A 15,603-nucleotide genomic window follows, 5' to 3' on the forward strand; every position below is an offset into this window, starting at 1 on the left:
GGCGGGCCGTGCTCCCTGTGGAGGTTCTAGTTGTTCCTGGGCTGTCCTCGCCCCGGAGGTTCTAGCTGTTGGCGGGCTGTGCTTTCTGTGAAGGCTGTAGGTGCTGGCAGGGCTGACCTCTCCCTGGAGGCTCTGGGAGAGGATCCATCCTGCTTCTTTCAGGTTCTGGTGGCCGCAGGCACTTCTTGGCTTGTGGCCGCATCCGCCTAATCTGTGCCTCTGTTGTCACACAGCCTCTTCTCTTCTGTCTGTCTTCTAGGGACACTTGTCATTGGATTTAGGGCCCACCGGGTAATCTGGGATTACTTATCTTGAGAGCCTCAATTTAATTTTATCTGCAAAGATTGTTTTTCCAAACAAGGTCACAAATAGGCTTCTCAGGGTTAGGATGCGGACCTGTCCCTTTGGGGCCCACCCATACAACCCGTTACACTTGTTATGGACTGAGACTGAATGTTTGCGTCTCCCAAAAATTCCTATGTTGAAACCTTACCCTGAAATGAGGTGTTATTATGAGCGGGGGCCTTTTGAGGTAGGTAGGTTTAGATGAGGTCATAAGAGCAGACCTTTCATGAGTCAGACGGTGCCCTTTTAAGAGTACCACAAGGGGCTGCTTCTCTCTACTCTCTGCTATGCACGGGTGCAAGGAGAAGCCACTGGAAGCTGACCATGCAGGGCTTCCAGGCTCAGGAACTGCAGGAAAGAAACCCCTGTGGTTTATAAGCGTCCCGGGCCATGGGATTTTGCTGTAGCATCCTCAGCTGCCCACGACATTGGGCAAATAACGACGCTCCCTGAAGCCTCACTGTGCTTAGCTGTAAAATGGGGAAAATGTCTCCGCTTTGGGGATCGTGTTCCTGAAGCAGCTGAGCAGCCTAAAAGCCCTGTCCCCAGCACAAGGTGAGTGACCCACCTGTGGTCTGCCGTCAGCTGCTGCGGGGATGACTGCCACCTCTGCTTGACAGGTGAGGAAACTGAGGCTCTGAGAGGTGAAGGGCAGGTGCCAGGGGTCTAGACTGAGAGGGGTTTTTGCCTAGCGGTCTCAGCTCCCGCGTATGGGCCTCAGGGAGCACAGGGACTGCTGGGGAAGAGGTGCCGTGTTGGATCCCATTGGGGTTACCTGGCGGGTGATAGCCACTCCCCGGTGGGTGGGGCTTTTTAGGCACCTGCAGGAGAGGTTCCAGCAGGAGTTCCAAATGGGGCAGGGTGGGCGTGAGGGCCTCTTTCAGGGCGAGAGCCTCGCTGTGCCTGTCCCCCTCCTGCTCTGACCCTGCTGGGTGCCAGCTCTTGTCCTCCAGTCCCCGAAGTTGCCCGTTTGGTAATTGGCTAAGAAGAGTTTTTGACACTTTGCTGTCACGTGGCTGGCTTGGGGGCTTCTGCAGGGGAAGAGGCCGCCTCCCGCCTCACTGCCTCCATAGCCAAGGGCCGTGCCTGCCTTTGCTTTCATTGCAGATTGCAGAAGGAGGCTCGGGGTCACCCCCCTGCTCGGGAAGCTGGCCCTGCCTTTCGTTTCTGATCGTAGAAGGAGGCTCGCGGTCACCCCCCTGCTCGGGAAGCGCTCTGGTGCTGCGATTGCATTTTTCCTTTAATATTTTTAGCCCAGTAGGAAGGGATAATAGTGAGAATCGTTCCTTCAGACGAGAGTGATAATCCGGTGTCTGCTGGCCAGGAAGGGCTCCATTTGGCTTTAATTTTAGTGGGCGGTGGGGGAACGGGCTGAGTCGATCGTGCTCTGCCTGGGTCTGTCTGGAGTTGGGTTGTCCAATTGCGCTGAGATGGGGTGCTCCAGAGAGCGTGTGAATTCCCCGATGTTGACATTTGAGGCTGCTTTCCGGAAGGCGGAAGAAATGGAGAAAATGAGGTGGCAGAGACAAGAGCCCGTTTCACAGATGGCTTGTGGCTGCAGTGGAGAGGAGGGACTGAGGTCCTGTGAGAGCACCCGGGAGGGCCGAGGCACAGGCGTCCGTCCGGGCTAATCTCTCAGAGCCAGGCGGCAGGAGCGTAGGATTTGAACCCTCCGGCACTCGGAAGTCGGCTTAGGGAAGATGGTTATAAGAGAAATACTCGAAAAGCAATTTCCTGCTAGCTTTATAGAAAACCTTTGGTTTGACCCTGACTTTGAAGTCCTGATTGCGTGGGCCACTCTTTATTTCCCCCGCCCTTGGCTTAGACCCAAGGTCAGCAGCAGAGCTGGGTCCTTGGAGGGCTTGCGGGAGCAGGTGTGGAAAGCTGAGACCCCTGTCGGCTGCTGGCTCTGAACAGGCACGACCGGGCTGTGGCGTGGCACGTGGTGGGCACTGCCTCTTCGGTGTCTGAGCGTGGACTGGACGGGGTGCAGAGTTGAAAAGGAGCCTCCCCACTGCCCATCCACGCCACTCAGATCTCTGAACGAGGGCTTTTCCAGAACTGACTTTTCCTGCTGCATTTCCCCTCGAGTGCTGCTGAGGAAACCATTCAGGATGGAGAGGGGCAATTCTGCAGCTTGGCATGGCCCTGCGTGCATGTGCCCCGGGCTGCTGGGTGGCCAGGGTGTCTCCCTTTTCTTGAGAGCTTGACTCTTCAGCCTTTGAGAACCCACTCCCCATGGCTCAGGGGCTGCGGACAGACAGACAGACAGACAGACAGACCCTGGCAGTGCGTGGGAGCCCAGTGCCTGGTTTCCTGGACTTCGTGCCTGCTGGTCCTTGCTGGTTCTCACTGGCTGGGCACTTGAGGTTTGCAGCAGAGCCCATCTGGAAACCAGGCTGCTCAGGGGAACACACTGAGACAAGCTGAGAGTGAAGCTGTTAACCAGCAGGCGATGCCCGGGGCTGGGCAGGCGTTCTGCCTACCTGGGCCTCCTGGCCTTGAGCTGCAAAGCAGCCTTGCCCTGTCCCTTTTTTGGGAAGAATCCGGGATTCTGGACCCAGGGCTGCCTGAGTGCTGTGGGTTGGATTTTGGGGTCTTGGCTCCGGTGGCAGACATTTTGAATCCAGGTCTCCAGGGCCCTGTTAGCAGCAGCTGGCTGGGCCCTCTGAGCCTTCTGGTGTCTTCTCTGGGAAGCCCGCTTTCCGTCTTGCAGCACCATTGCCTAGAGTGTGGGGAGCCGGTGACCTGCAATTCGAGGGGGCAGGTGCAGTGGAGGAGAAAGGCTGTTTCCTCCTTTCGGGAGCTGAGCTTGGGTTGAAAGGGACAAGGTCAGGAAGGGTGGATAGGGAACAGTGTTCAAGCCACAGGAACAGCATAGTCAAAGGCTCAGAGCCCTAGCAGGTGCCGAGTGTCGGCCACGTGCCTCTAGTGTCCAGGGCCCCCAGCCCGCCTTGGATGAACCAAAGCCTGAAAGCTCGGGGTGGGAGTGGCAGGAAGACCTCGTGGAAGGTGACGGAGGGTGCTGGAATTGGGTCAGGGTGTCCTGGGGGAAGTGGGGGAAGTGTGCAGAGACAGGGGTCCAGAAGCTTGCTAAGGGCCGGGACTGGCCTCTGTGGGTCTGACTTGGAGGACTCCATCCACCAGTGCTGAAGAGGCATAGTGCGTCTGGAGCCGCGCTTCGGTAGTCATCCTTGGAGGTGCCTGGTTCCAGGATTATTGGCGTATCCCCTGGGAAGCAGGAGGGCCCAGTGTAAGGGAGAAGCGCCCCCGACAGAGCCTGTGTGCAGCTAGCTCTGCTTTCACCCGAGCCAGCCCTACCCCTCCCTCCTCCCAGGTCATGTGCAGGGTGGGCTGCCTCCTGCCTATCCCCTGGGGCTCCCATGGGGGTGGGACCAGACCACCTGGCTTAGACCATTGGCCCTCCCCTCACTCCGCGATGAGCAGGGTGGTCCCTGAGCTATTTCTCCACCTGCAGACCAGGGGTATGTGACAGCTTATGAAACGCCTTAGACAGATGAACGAGACAGGAATGTCAAGGACTTGGTGCAGCGCCAGGCATGGACTCAGCGGGCGCCATTTGCTATTGGAGAAAGTGGAAGTGCCACCTGACATTGTTTTAGCACGAGTGTCAGTGAGACTCAGAATGTCGGAAACCTTTACAGAACAGTGAGATGAGACACGCCGTTGATGCAGCCCTTTCCCTGGTTCCTGTGGACAAGTGTAGCGGCCGTGGCTGAAGTTCCACGCTCTTGGCGGGGGAGTTCCCCTCCTGAGGGCATGCAGGCCGCCTGGCTTGTGATTTGGCCTGCCCCTCACTCTGCCCCTCTCTCTGCCCCTGACTGGGGCAAAGCTGGCCCCTGGAACACCTTGATGTGCACAAAGAAAACACCACGGCCTCCTCCAGATCACAGCAGGAAGAGCAGCTCAGCATCCCAGCCGGGCGAAGGGGGACACTCGTGCCAGGCTATGCGCAAAGGCAGGTCGGGTTCATTACTCAGCCTGCTGGCCTGGCGCCATGGCCGTGTTGCACGTGCAGCTGGGGAAATGGGCCCAAGCGAAGGAAGTGTTCATGTTCAATCGTCCAGACAAAATTGACTCCCGACACTCCTCAGTCAGTCCCTGGCTGAGCCATGCTTTCCCTGCTCCGAGCAGCAAATGAGCTGGAGTGGCCTCGGAGTTCTGCCTTGGGAGCCCCACAATGCAGCGTCTTTCTTTTTTTTTCTTGGATGGAGTCTCGCTCTGTTGCCCAGACTGGAGTGCAGCGGCACGACCTTGGCTCACTGCAACCTCCGCCTCTCAGCTTCAAGCGATTCTCTTGCCTCAGCCTCCCAAGCAGCTGGGGTTACAGGCGCTTGCCACCATCCAGCTAATTTTTGTATTTTTAGTAGAGATGGGGTTTCACCATGTTGACCAGGCTGGTCTCAAACTCCTGACCTCAGGTAATCCACCTGCCTTGGCCTCCCAAAGTGCAGGGATTACAGGTGTGAGCCACCATGCTTTAAGGGCTCAGTGTGGGCTGGGCATAGTTGCTTACACCTGTAATACCAGCACTCTGGGAGGCTGAGGCAGGGGGATCACTTGAGGCCAAGAGTCTGAGAACAGCCTGGCCAACATGGCGAAGCCCTATCTCTACTAAAAATACAAAAATTAGTGGGTCATGATGGCACAGGCCTGTAGTCCCAGATACTTGGGAGGCTGAGGTGGGAGAATTGCTTGAACCTGGGAGGTGGAGGCTGCAGTGAGCTGAGATCACGCCATTGCACTCCAGCCTGGGAGATGGAGTGAGACTCTGTCTCACACACACACACACACCACACACACACACACACAAAACACAACACACACACACACAGGCCTCACTGCAGGGGTCCTGGTGATGGCCTGGGAAACCTCATTGTTGGCGATGACCTTCAAGTTAGACCAGTTTTTCTTTGAGATGGAATTTCACTCTTGTAGCCCAGGCTGCAGTGCAATGTCTCAATCTCAGCTTGCTGCAACTTCTGCCTCCAGGGTTCAAGCGATTCTCTTGCCTCAGCCTCCCAGGTAGCTGGGTTTACAGGTGTGCACCACCATGCCCGGCTAATTTTGTATTTTTATTAGAGACGGGGTTTCACTGTGTTGGTCAGGCTAATCTGAAACTCCTGACCTCAAGTGATCTACCCGCCTTGGCCTCCCAAAGTGCCAGGATTATAGGCGTGAGCCACCGCACCTGATGGCAGACCAGTTTTAATGCACATGCAGGCCTTCCTGAGCCTCAGTCTCCTCATCTGTAAATGGTCGACAAAGGACCCTCCCCCGCCAGAATGGTTATTGGATCTGGCCAGCTAATGGGTCCCTGGTGAGCTGGTGTGTAGAGCTGTGCAGGTGACGTTGATGTGTGCAGGAATAAGGGGTGGAGGCCAGACCCTAAGTTCCACCTGCTTGCTTGTTTTTGGAAGAGATGCTTCTGGAAGTGAGGGTTTCCACCTGAGCAGCAGTGGCTGTCCTTGGGGCCCTGGGCGCCTCGGAGGGCATCATGGACCCTCTGCTGCTTGAGGGGAAAGCAGGGCCCTTTGGGAAATGCCAGCAGTCAGAAGGCACCTAAGAGTACTTCCTAGGTATTCATTAATTTGTTCATTCATTCGTTCATTCATTAATTCATTGGTTCATTGGTTCATTTGTTCATTTACGAGATAGTGAGCTTCGTGATGGGCTCGGCATTGTCCAGGGTGTTTGGGACCCAGAGGGAGCAAACGGCCTCAGCTCCTGTCCCCGTGAGCACCTGGCAGGCCTGTTGTCACCCAGGGTCACCTGTTTATCTACCTCATGGCCCCAAATTTGATCTGTTCCATTAAGCTGCACCTGCTGAATAGTAATCAAGCCGTTTTAAGTGGTTTTTGGAATGAGCATGGCATAAATAAAACAGGAAATTAATTTGTTTTCCTATTTTGTATTGATCAAAGACATCCTCAGCTGCCAGCCGGAGCTTCTGATCAGCACGACGCAGCCGCGTGGCCCCAGGGAGGCCGTGCCACTCCAGCCGGAAGCAGAGCCGCCGGGTGTGCGATCGATCTCTGCCGAGTGCAGTGTTAGTGACACTTGTTGAAGTCTTTCAAGAAAATGCAGTGGGTCCATGGGCACCTCCTGGAGCCTTTGCTACAGAGCATGGAGGCTGCACATGGAAATCCTGACTTGCTTCGAAAAACCCAGGGGCTTGAAAAGAGACTGCCTATTCTCCTGAGGTCCAGAAGCTATGGGGCCCCGTTTCTTTGGGGGGGGTGTGGTGTCCAGGTTCCCTCTTGCAGCAAGGGGATCATGGGGTGGGGGGTCTTCACCTCCCAGTTGTTGGGCTGCTCTGGGCATGAGCAGAGAGCCTGAGGCTGGGCCCCAGAAGTCCCCTGTCGGCCTGTGTCCCTCCCCCGGTCCCTGGCAGCTGCCTTGAGGAGCTCTGCTATGAACTAAAGGCCAGCTGCGTGACAGGCTAACAGCTCCAGGGTGGGACCGTGGCGGTGAAGGGCCTAGGTCCTCGTACGGTGTGGCCGCTCCTCAGCTCCAGCTAACTGTGCCTCTCCCCTGCCCCTGGTCTTCCAGTGGCCAATGCTCAGGGCACTTCTGGACTTCCCCAGGGAGATGGCCTCAGTACAGTGTCTTTTTGTCTTGAGTGAGAGTCCTGGCATCGTGGAAGTCAGAGGGCAGGGTCCTCCTTGCCCATTTTACAGATTGAGAAACTGAGGTACAGAGAACCTGTGTGGCTGTTGAGTAGGAGCAGGCCTGGTCTGTCCCCACCCGGTGCACCTGCTGTGGGGTCTGCGCTGGAACGTGGCCATGTGCAAGAGGCCGGCGGGGAGGGAGGACTGTGCGGGACGGGAGTGAGTGGTTGGGATGCCAGCCAGAGCCCTAGGGGGCACTCTGTCTGTTGGTGACAGTCTACATGGAGGGGAAGGTCAAGCCAGGGGATCTGGAGACCCCAGCTTGGGGCTTTCCCTGCAGGGCTGCACCCCCAGCTGAGTATCACTCCTGGGACTGAGGACATCCGGTCTCCTGGTCTTGCTGGTGGGGCAGCCAAAGGGACTTCCCTGGGGATGGGCCTGCCAGAGGCGAGGGATGCCCTGAGAGGGACCGGGCCTGGGTTTAGATCACAGGCTGCCTGCCTTCTGGTACCTCCGTTTCCACTTCTACAAACTGGGGCTCAAGATACAAGTTGTTTGTGGGGATGGGGCAGATGTGCGTCTGAAAGTGGTGGCGGGCTGTGAACGGCACATGCGTGCCACTTAGTTACGGCGTGCCAGTAAATCAGTGTGGCCCCCGCCTTGGTGGCCACATTCCCAAGCCTTGGTTTCTGTGGGTGGGGCCCACCCCTCAAGCCCAAAGGCTGGGTTCCTTCTCTCAGCGCCTCCCCATTGCCTCTGAACAGAGCGAGTTCTCCTCAAAGTACTGTTGTCTTCTTAAAAATAGAAAAACATCATGTGATTTCCCTGCCCAGAAACCCATGGGCAGGATAGCTTACAGGCCAGCCGTCTGGCCTTGGAGGTCAGACCATCCCAGAGCTGCTGCCAGCTCAGTCACATCCTTGCTGGTGACCTCGGGGCTGGTGACCTCGGGCAGGCCAGGTAACCTCATGAAACCTCAGTTTCCTCATCTGTAAATTAGGGATTGCTGCAGTGACTCCAGGGAGCTCTTAGCCCCGGGCCCGGCCTTCTGGAAAACCTGGCGGCAGCAGAGCGCCTGTGATCTCTGAGTCAGTGCACCAAGACACACAGCAGTTTGTGGCTGGAAGGGCCTGGAGCTCTGTGCCAGAGGCTCACTGTGCAGTGATGGGGCTTGCGTAAGCTCTCCTGGGGGGAGGGAGTGTGGGGGGGGTCACCTCCCATAAAGGTCAGCCTGGCCCCAGGCTGCTCCTGCATGGCCCAGCTGCGGCCGGGGAGCCAGCCCCCGAGACAGTGTGGCACCTGCCTTGAAGTTGCCAGTCTGGTGCCACCACCCTTGGTGAGACAGGACTTCCTTGCACCTCTTCAGGCAGGGGCCTGCAGCCCTTTCTCACTCCGGCCACTCCATCTGCCCCTGAGCCCTGGGTCTATTAGTGAGCTCATGGCTTGGAGCCTCGGTTGTCCATCTGTGGAATGGGACAGTGACCATGCACACACTGTTGGAAACAGTTGCTCTGTGCTGCAGAAAAAAAAAAAAAAAATCAGCACTGAGACAAAGGATCTTTCAGCAACACAACTTTTACTTCCTGGACTGCAGGAAGGGTTCCCTCGCTCGCCATTGTGCCATGAGAGTACAATGAACAAAGGAAAACACTCAGATTTATCCCTTACACATGTGGGGTCGTCCTCACTGCTGTGTCTGATCTCTGTTGGCTGGAGCCAGACCTCACAGTCTAAACTAAAACCCAATTGGCTAACAACTTAAAACTTTTTAAACAGGTAAAAGCAATGGAGAGCTGGGACACACCTGTGAGCACGTCCAGCACAGATATCTTGGTTAAAGTACAAGGACATAGAATGTGCTACGTGCCTGTAAGCACGGCGTGTCTCACAGCTACATAGGATAGGGCTTACCAAAGTTATCACACTTTTCTTTAATAAGAAAGGAAATTGTAAAAAGGAACTTTCCCACTTCCCACACACCCCTCGCGGGCTCTGCAGGTGGTGAGCGAGTTGGGTGTTGGTGGAGGTCACTGTCCACCCTGCCTACGGTCATTGTCAAGCTCTGTCCTTACTCCGTCCACATTGTCCAGGGGTTGATGCCCGAGCCACCTGTGTTCAAACTGCAACTCCCCAGCTGAGGCCTGCTGGCCGTGTGACTTCAGGCGAGTGGATTTGCCTCCCCTGGCTTCAGTTTCCCCTTTTGACTCCTCTCAGGGCTGAGGTATACGAGTATGCCAGGTAGATGCCAGTTCTGGAGGGTGGGGCAGGCCTGTCCTGTGTCCCACTCCAGCATTGCTGGTGGCCCGTTGCCAGAAAGGGGCAGTGGAAGGGCCCACGTAGGCTGAAGGCGGCCCTGCTCTCGGTGGGCTGCCGTGGGTTCTGCAGGGCGGAGAGGGCTGTCCTGTTGTTGTGTCCCCATCACAGTAGATGGTTTCGGAGACCCTAAAGAGCCTGTGAGCTTGGCCGGTGAAGCTTCCCCTCCAGGGTGCACTCGGGCCTCACCTGTGGCTCGGACCTGGGGTCCTGGCTCTGGGGCCTTGGCTCTCTTGCCTCTCCTGTTTGTGATGCCCTGCCCTGGCACCTTGCAATATCTGAAGGACAGTGCAGCTGAGCCTGGGGAGGTGGGCGGCTCTGCGAGGAGCCTCTGTTCCCACGCTAATCCAATTTCAGCCTGATGAGATCTGTGGCTGCCGGTGAATGGGCCGGAGAGAAAGGGGCACAGCACACGCTGCCTCTTGTTGCGGCCACAGAGCCCGGGCAAGGATTCTTGGGGCCTGGGGTGGGAGCCCTCCCTGCCGTCTGGGGCTGTGGAGAACAGGAGGTGGGGTGGCCCATGCCCCCTCAGAGTGCCCTAAATACACACACAGTGGGGACCCCACAGCCGCCATCCTGGGGGAGAGCCCACTTAGCCCTGGGACCCCCCAGCCAGGTCGGGTCAGTGAGAGAGAAGAATGCTGCTTGCTCCTGCAGCCGCAGGTGACAGCTGGACCCAGCTTGCGCATGGACAGGCAACTTTTCATTGGCACTGACCACCATCTGGCTTCCCTTGCCCACCGTCCCTCGGCCTGTGTCCTCAATGGGCCCCTGTGGCCGAGATGCGCCTACAGAAGCGTCAGCCTTGGGTCTACTCCCTGCCAGCCGTCAGAGTCCCTGTCTAGAACCTGGACCTTGGGGCTCCAGAGCGACCACAGACCTTGCAAACTGGGCCACTGAGGAAAGGGGAGCAGGGACAGCAGGAGGGACCAGGCGCCTGCACACAGACCTGTCCTCTCAGAGGGCCTTTGCCCTGGGCGATGCCGACATGGCTTCATGCTTGGCGCTGCCTGCCCTCTGGTTGGGTGCCCAAGTCCTTAACGCTCTGTGTCTCAGTTTCCCTTCGTAGGAAACGAGATGAACTGTAGAACCCACAGGAAATGCTCCCTGAAGGGAGGCCGGGCCGTGTGTGGCCTCCCTTGAGGTGGGCCCTGAAGCAGTCCCCAGGTTTGTCCCGGTCTCTGCCATCCCTGTCCCTGCCATCTGTATCAGCCTGTGTGGCTCCGTTTTCCAGAGGCCACCTGGGGTGGGCCCCGAGCTGCACTGGGAGGGCTTCTTAAACGTTAGGGTGACCAGAGTGACCACGGGTGGGGCTGGTCCAGGCATGGCAGATGCTGGGCCCACGTGAGAGGGGTGCTGGCCCTATTCAGGGCCTGAAAGGAAGCCAGGGCCTGGCCGGCTGTGATTATGGCTGGGACCCGTGTAATTAACTCTAAACTTGGGAGGCTGAGGAAGAATGAAATTTAGTGGAAATTACAGACGAGCCGTGTGCAAAAAATAGTGGAGCCGGGCTGGAAGCCGCGGCATGTGCGGCACCGCGGACGAGGGAGAGGGCGCAGCTCCCGCCCCACCCCAGGGCTCTGGCGGCTCCCGGCTCCAGCGTCTGGGGCTGCCCTAACCAAGTGCCATCAACGTGGTGGCTTCAAGCAGCAGAGCCTTATCGTTCACAGGGCTGCAGGCCAGAAGCTGGAATCAGTGATGTGCAGTAGCAGCAGTTCCTTCGGGGGCCTCGGGGGAGAACCCGCCCCACGGCCTCTCGCGCTTCTGGCGGTGGCGGCCACCCTTGGTGTGGCTGGCCCCAGCTGCCTCACGTCACATGCACTCCTCGTGGGTCTGTGTCTCCACGTCTCTCTCCCTCTTCTAATTAATCTTTTTGTTGTGGTAAAATACATGTAACATCACACTTGGCGTCTTCGCTGTTTTCCGGAGCACGGCCCAGAAGCGTCAAGCGCATTCACTCCGTTGGCAAGCGCATCCCCCACCCACAGAACTCTCATCTCCCCAAGCAGAAGCTCTGTTCCCCGTGAAACCACGACACCCGTGCCCAGCCCTTCAGGGGTGCCGACCATTCTGCTTTCTCTCTCTGTGGATCTGACGACTCCAGGGCCTCATAAAAGTGGAATCACATAGCATTTGTCCTTTGTGTCTGTATTTTCAGAATTAACAGGTCATTAAAAACAATGATCATGGAGTGTTTTAGATGCAGTGACTAGCCACACATAGCTTTAAAATTTAACTTAAAAATTAAAGTAGCAATCCAGTTTTTCAGTAGCCACCAGCCACCGTTTTTCTTTTTTTGGAGATGGAGTCGTGCTTTGTCACCCAGCCTGGAGTGCAGTGGTGCAATCTCAGCTCACTGCAGCCTCCGCCTCCCGGGTTCAAGCAGTTCTCTTGCTGCAGCCTCCTGAGTAGCTGGGATATAGGTCCATGCCACCACACCTGACTAATTTTTGTATTTTTAGTAGAGACGGGGTTTCACTGTGTTGGTCAGGCTGGTCTCAAACTCCTGACCTCAGGTGATCCACCTGCCTCGGCCTCCCAAAGTGCTGGGATTACGGGCATGAGCCACCACGCCCACTGGACTAGCCATGTTTCGAGTGGGCACCTGTGTCTATTGGCTGCCCTACTGGACGGCACATGGATAGAACATTTTTATAATTCCAGAAAGTTCTATTGGAGAAGATTGTACCGGATTAATGGAGACTGCAGAGGCATGGTGGCAGAAACTGTGTGGTCCCAGATTGGAACCTGGGCCAGTTTTTTTTTCCTTTTAGCTGTAAAAGACATTTTGGTTACCCTTTATATATTAAGGAAATGCAGGCACAGTCTATAGTTAATCGTGTGTACCCATGTTAATTTCCTGGTTTTGTCACAGGTACTGTGATTATGGAAGAGGATGTCCTTGTTTTTAGAAAATACACTCTCAGGTATTTAGGGATAAAGGAGTATCATGTCTGCAGTTAATCTGGAGTGCTCAAGACACACACACACACACACACACACACACACACACAGAGCGACTATAGGATAGAACAAATGAGTCTGTTGTCTGTGAACAGGGGCGACCCCAGCCAGGATGGGAGGAATGGCCTGAGGCAGAAGTGGCTGGGGTGGGCACTGCCTACTGTGATGTGGGGCGGGAGAGGCCGGCAGGGGCTCGTGTCCTGACTGGGGGACCCTGCACTCCCAGGGCGTTTGGATCGCTGCCCGGTTTATGCTCTTGGGCGCTGATTCTGACCTGCACTATTTTAAAATCTGCCAATTTGTCCACATTTCCAGTGAGCAGGGACAGGCTCTGTGTCCTTCTCTTGGAGCTGGGCACGCAGGGGCGGTTATTGATGAGGACGACAGTCCTGGGTTTTTCTGGGGCCGTGTGTGCCCCGGCCTCCCGTGTGAATCCCCATGCTGAGCTGGGCTGGGGGGGCTGATGGCTCCCACACCCCAGTACCCACTCTGGTCATCAGGGCACGTGATTAACCCAGTGAGGCAGGTGGGAAGCCAGGCCTGGCATAACCACTCTCCCTGATCTCCTGCTGTAGGCAGCAGGCAGGATTCCAGCAGGGCCCTGAGTGACTCCAGAGTCTGCCCTCCCGGCCACCTCACCTGCTGCCTCATGAGTTTCCTTCCCAGCTGTTTCTCCACTAGGACTGGGCAGATGGCCATTCTGCCCCTGCCAAGCCTCCTGCCCCTGTGGCACGTTAGGCGCAGTGAGGGCTGAGAACCCACTGGTTGGTGGTGGGCAGAGAAGAAATGACACATGCGTTGATTTGGGAATTCTGGCTTTTGTGGTCTCCCCACCCTCCCGCTGAGGCTGGCCCCTGCCACTCTCTGGGTCTGCCGTGGCTTCCTGTGGGTGGCCTCTGGCTGTTGGCTTTGTCCCCTGTGAGTAGGATGTGTTGGTGTTGTCAGGAGCCTCGTGTGTGCACGCGCCCACGTGAGCGTGCGCCAGCCGTCCGGGTTGACTCAAGGCCGGCATAGTCTGCCCCAGCCATGACTGTCAGCCTTGATGTGTGTTGGCTGCAGGCATGAGCCACTGCACCTGCCAGACCAGTCACATTTCGGGTGTTTGGTGGGCACCTGTGTCTAGTGGCTGCCCTATTGGATGGCACAGAGATAGAACATTTCTATCATTTCAGAAAATTCTGTTGGAGAAGATTGCACCAGATAGACTGCAGAGACAAGCGGTGGAAACTGGGAGGGCTGGGTTGGATGGTCATGGGGGGCCCGGGGTGCTGCCTTGCCATCCTGACCAGTCGGGATGGGGAGCGGTGCGTCTTCTGAATGCGAAGGCCTTGGTGGGTTTTGCAACTGTGTGGTGGGGAGGCTGGGGCGGTGGTGGTCACACACTCGGGCGTGGAGCTGGGCTGCCGGCTTCCATCCAAGGCTTCCCACCCCCAGCCCTGGGATGGGGGGCGTCTCTGCCTCTCTGAGCCCATCTCCTCTTTGACGGAGCAGGAATGAGCTTGGATGTGGCATGGGTTTCACAGACCTTACCGTTTTAGTAAGTCTTTCCTAATCCTTTGTTTTTTCCCTCTAGTTCCTGTGTTTGAAGAATATACGGACCTTCCTTAAAGTCTGCCACGATAAATTTGGATTAAGGAACAGCGAGCTGTTTGACCCCTTTGACCTCTTCGACGTGCGAGACTTTGGAAAGGTGAGTGAGTGGTCACTTCCTCCAGGCCCCGTGGCCCCGCCGTGGTGGCCGATTTGCCTGCTCAGTGGCAGGCGGGCCAGATCCCCGGAGCAGCCTGGGCGGCGCCAGCGCAGGGCCCGTGGATTTCTGCGTCCTCATGTCTGGGAGGTGCAGGCAGGTTGTGTTCCGAACAGGACGGTGTGGAAGCCAGATTTGTGTGTCGGGGCTGGGGTGGCAGGATGGCCCCTTTCTCCCTCCAGTCACGGTGAGGCCAGGCATGGTGAATTCAGGCGGGTGGGGGAAGGGCAGAGCGCCAACAACCCTGGCCTGGCTACTGTAGCCAGGGGACCCTGAGCACTGACCTCTTGCCCTCAATCTCCATTCTTCCTCTGAGAACGGGCCGATATTAGCACCGCTTACGGGGTGGGGGCGATGAGGTGGGGAAGGCGCCTACTGTGTGCTCTGTGGATGGGTTCTCTTGGTTGCCCCTGGGTCAAGCAGAGCTGTGTCTGACTCCGAACAGGTGTTGGGCATAGAGGGGTGACTCTCCAGTGGTGACCATGGGAAGTGTCCCTGTGTTCTCAGGAAGGCTCACATGGCACCGGTCCTCCAGGAGCCGGACTGGTGCACATGAGGGGACCCCGAAGCTGGCAGGTGCCAAGGCCCCGGGAGGCTGCAGCCCATTGGTGGCCTCCTGGTGAGCCCGCGTACAGAGAGATGCAGGGGCCACACACCTTCCAGAGCCCTGCATCTCCGTAGTTACTCTTTTTAAGTGGAGGGATCAGGACCGTGGTAGCTTCTTGAGGGATTGGGGGCTGGAAGCCGGAGGTGCTGACAGTGGCTGAGGGGCCCCAGGCCCTGCCTGCTGTTGGCCGCTCTGGGAGATGCTGCTTCCTGGACTCCCGGGAGAGTGCATTTCCACCTGTGGATGGGAAATTTACTGCCTGGTTTGTTCGAGGATCGTTATCAGGGACTTGGTGTCTAAAGAAGTGTTCTGTGAACGCCTGATTGTGAGGCTCAAAAGGAATGCTGTGTCTGCAGTGGCGCGTGCTGAGAAGTCACTTTCGAGGGGAGAGTGTGGAAGTGCTGCGTGGCCTCAGGTCAGTCCCCAGAACCCGGGCTTTCCCGGAGCCACGGGGCCTGGCGCTTCCCTTCCTCGGTCCTGGAATTCTCCAGACCTGAGATCGGGGGACCTCTTCGTGAGCCCATCTCTGTAATCATCCGTCTTAGAAGTTTTTGGCTCTTAAATGACTCACTGAGGTCCCTCTGCTGCAGCGCACGCGCCTGGGAGTTGGCTGCTCTGTTGAGGGCCGTGGGTCCTGCTGTCCAGGGGCCTGCTGCTGGGCCGGAGTCAGGGAGGCTTGAACGGCCTGGGTGGCTTTGCTGTCCTGTAAGTGGCTTCTCAGCTCCTACACATTTGTTTTGAAATGGTTTGGAACTCTCTCCTTTCTCCTCGCAAACAGAGATGAATTTGCCTGCAGGGCTCTGGGTAATGGAGAGGCTGATGGTTCTGGACTTAGAGAAGGACCCTCAGAACACACACACACACACACACACTCTCTCTCTCTCTCTCTCTTTTTCTGTCTCTTGCACCCACCCCACACATATTCACACTCATGTTCAGACACGCAACTCACACACATGCACACATTCACAGACATGCAGTCACACATACACATT

The 15,603-nt window shown here is 56.9% G+C and overlaps 1 protein-coding gene across 6 annotated transcripts in view; it reads left to right on the forward strand.

The window, feature by feature from the left end:
- VAV2 (vav guanine nucleotide exchange factor 2) overlaps positions 1–15,603 on the forward strand; it is a 224,166-nt gene that overhangs the window by 39,974 nt on the left and 168,589 nt on the right. For all 6 annotated transcript variants that reach the window (XM_017513104.2, XM_017513102.2, XM_017513101.2 and 3 more), the window contains exon 2: positions 13,828–13,944. In XM_017513104.2, coding sequence (XP_017368593.1) covers positions 13,828–13,944 — 117 coding nt within the window. The remainder of the gene's footprint in view (positions 1–13,827; positions 13,945–15,603) is intronic.

The sequence above is a fragment of the Cebus imitator genome, unplaced genomic scaffold (assembly GCF_001604975.1).
Source record: "Cebus imitator isolate Cc_AM_T3 unplaced genomic scaffold, Cebus_imitator-1.0 Scaffold486, whole genome shotgun sequence".
Taxonomy (NCBI): Eukaryota; Metazoa; Chordata; class Mammalia; order Primates; family Cebidae; genus Cebus; species Cebus imitator.